At 46.3% G+C, this 2,122-nt stretch overlaps 1 protein-coding gene across 1 annotated transcript; it reads right to left on the reverse strand.

The window, feature by feature from the left end:
- Positions 1-731: 731 nt before the first annotated feature.
- Positions 732-1,883, reverse strand: F5891DRAFT_991485 (uncharacterized protein; the record flags this gene model as incomplete). Its single annotated transcript, XM_041378118.1, has 9 exons — positions 732-758; positions 850-900; positions 957-1,094; positions 1,153-1,177; positions 1,231-1,320; positions 1,369-1,477; positions 1,609-1,644; positions 1,703-1,814; positions 1,863-1,883. 9 exons carry the CDS (start codon positions 1,881-1,883, stop codon positions 732-734), a joined length of 609 nt encoding a protein of 202 aa, XP_041216062.1.
- Between the last annotated feature and the right edge of the window lie 239 nt (positions 1,884-2,122).

The following is a 2,122-nucleotide window of genomic DNA, read 5'->3' on the forward strand; positions in this document are numbered from 1 at the left end:
GAGACCTTCTGAGTATGCTCTGGGTTCACCTTGGGCCGGAGACTCTAGCCCAAACAAACAGCGCACATAATACAAATATCAGAATTGAAACTCACTGGGGTATTTTTAGCTTGGTTCTTCTTTGATGGTACAAGCCGAGGATGGCACCGACGTCAATGACTAAGAGCGCACCCTAGCACAGTCCTAGGGTGGTCCGGTAAAGGGGATGGAGGTGATATGGCAGACTATTAGATCAGTATTATGTCATACTGTTTTCTTTGAGGGTTGATAATAGGCGGGAGTTGTGTCAGGACAATAATTATACACTGCGTGTTGTCAAAAATTTCCGACGGTAGATACCTGGCTGGAATGTGACCCCAGGGTCAAGTTTTAGCCGTTTCTGGACCTATGGTATGAACCGGCTTCCAGACGGTTGATTTTCCGGATTTGAGTCAATCACCTCGAAGACACATCAGCGGGTTAGATCGTGCTACAGAGTGCTACGGAGCGCTTCGTAGCACTCTGTAATCATGTGTAATGAGTTACGTTTCCCTGATGCATAGTTTGGCCATCAAGCATCAAGTTCGAACCAGCTGCTACTATGGGTCCAAAACGACACCATACGTATATATATAATAAACCATATGCGGTGTGCACATTATTTAATAATGATTTTAAATATTGTGAATATTCCATTTAAACTGCGAATACATGGTAGCTATAGGAAATACAATGCTGATGCCGCGCGCTCGCTACAGCTCTGGCAGCCTGACTATATACTAGACGAATGCATGCACACACTGGCGAGGGAGGGGCTACATGAGGTATTCGTCGGTGGTCGAGATGAAAATCGATGGAAGCCAGACTTACAGAGAAATGATAGACATCGTTGGCTTCTGTCGAGATTGTTTTCTCGCTATTCTGCATTATGGCTTGTGTTGGTGCTAGTAATGTCGGAGTAGATGAGAGTTGCTCACATTGATATTGACGGAGGTCGCAGCGCTGATGACCTTCCCACTCTCAACCTGGGCTCTGGAGTATAAGCGACTTTCAAGAGTATTGATCTTGTCGATCATCTTACTGGGTCGTGTATGTTGCGGTAGTCCAGTATGGACCTGGAAAGAGGGCTCATATGTAAGTCGGCAACTTGGCAGCAAGAGAATAGGAACGCACACCCGACTTCCTGAATTTGCTGACCCTGAACCAATTGCAAGGTTTTAAATGGTCCCCAACAGAAGTAGACACTCTTACTTCCAAACTATCGGAAAGAAGTCCTCACAGAGGCCGTCCAGGTTGGGCATCCAGGCGAGCGTGATCGTGACCCCCTTGCCGAGGTCGTTACTGCGAAACGTTGGGTGAAAATGTTAAAGCGAGATCACGGATACTCACAACTGGAAGGTCAAATTCTGATGAAGGGTCGTGGTGACATTGTTTCGGATAGTTAAAACACAAAGTGTACTAGTAGTTGAGATTGAGTGTGGATTGAAGAGCTCGAGTTCTGTAGTGAGAGTTCTCAGCAAGCTAACCGTGGTAAGCGAGAACAGGTATGGGCTTGAAATATGATATAGCAGTATCACTGTTGTCGAGAAGGTAAGTTTAAACTCCGTGCACCTTGATCTGAACACTTACCGTGAGGCACAGCCTTATTCATATTATCATATACGACTGCATACATCCAACTGCAGGGGTTCGCAGCTGTTAAGATGATGCACGTGAGCATAACCATGCTTCTTGAGGTGGTTCCTGGTTGATCTTTCGGTCTGAAAAGACGTAACGGCTCGCATAGCGAGCATGGGCACAGACGCCGCTGGTGTGTCAAAGCCGGCAAATTCAGACTAATAATAATGTAATAATGCTATACAAGTAGAAAGTATCGTCCTTACCGTTCGTTGGCTGGTAGGCATGCAAGATAGCGCGCAACAACCTGTATGCCTCATCCGAACACTGGCCTCGTCAGGTTGATGTGTGCAATAGAGCGCTCTGAGCGCGTGGTAAACAGACGCGTGCAGTCGGCTAAAACGTAGATAGTACGCAGGTGAGAGTGGCTCTACTTAGAGTTCGAGCCATTGTTGACACCAGTACGTAATTTAAACTTTAAAGTGTCAAATTTCTGACATCGTAGAAGTTGGTAGGCTCGGGACCA

This window comes from Suillus fuscotomentosus (assembly GCF_016647785.1).
Source record: "Suillus fuscotomentosus strain FC203 chromosome Unknown F5891scaffold_702, whole genome shotgun sequence".
Classification (NCBI taxonomy): Eukaryota; Fungi; Basidiomycota; class Agaricomycetes; order Boletales; family Suillaceae; genus Suillus; species Suillus fuscotomentosus.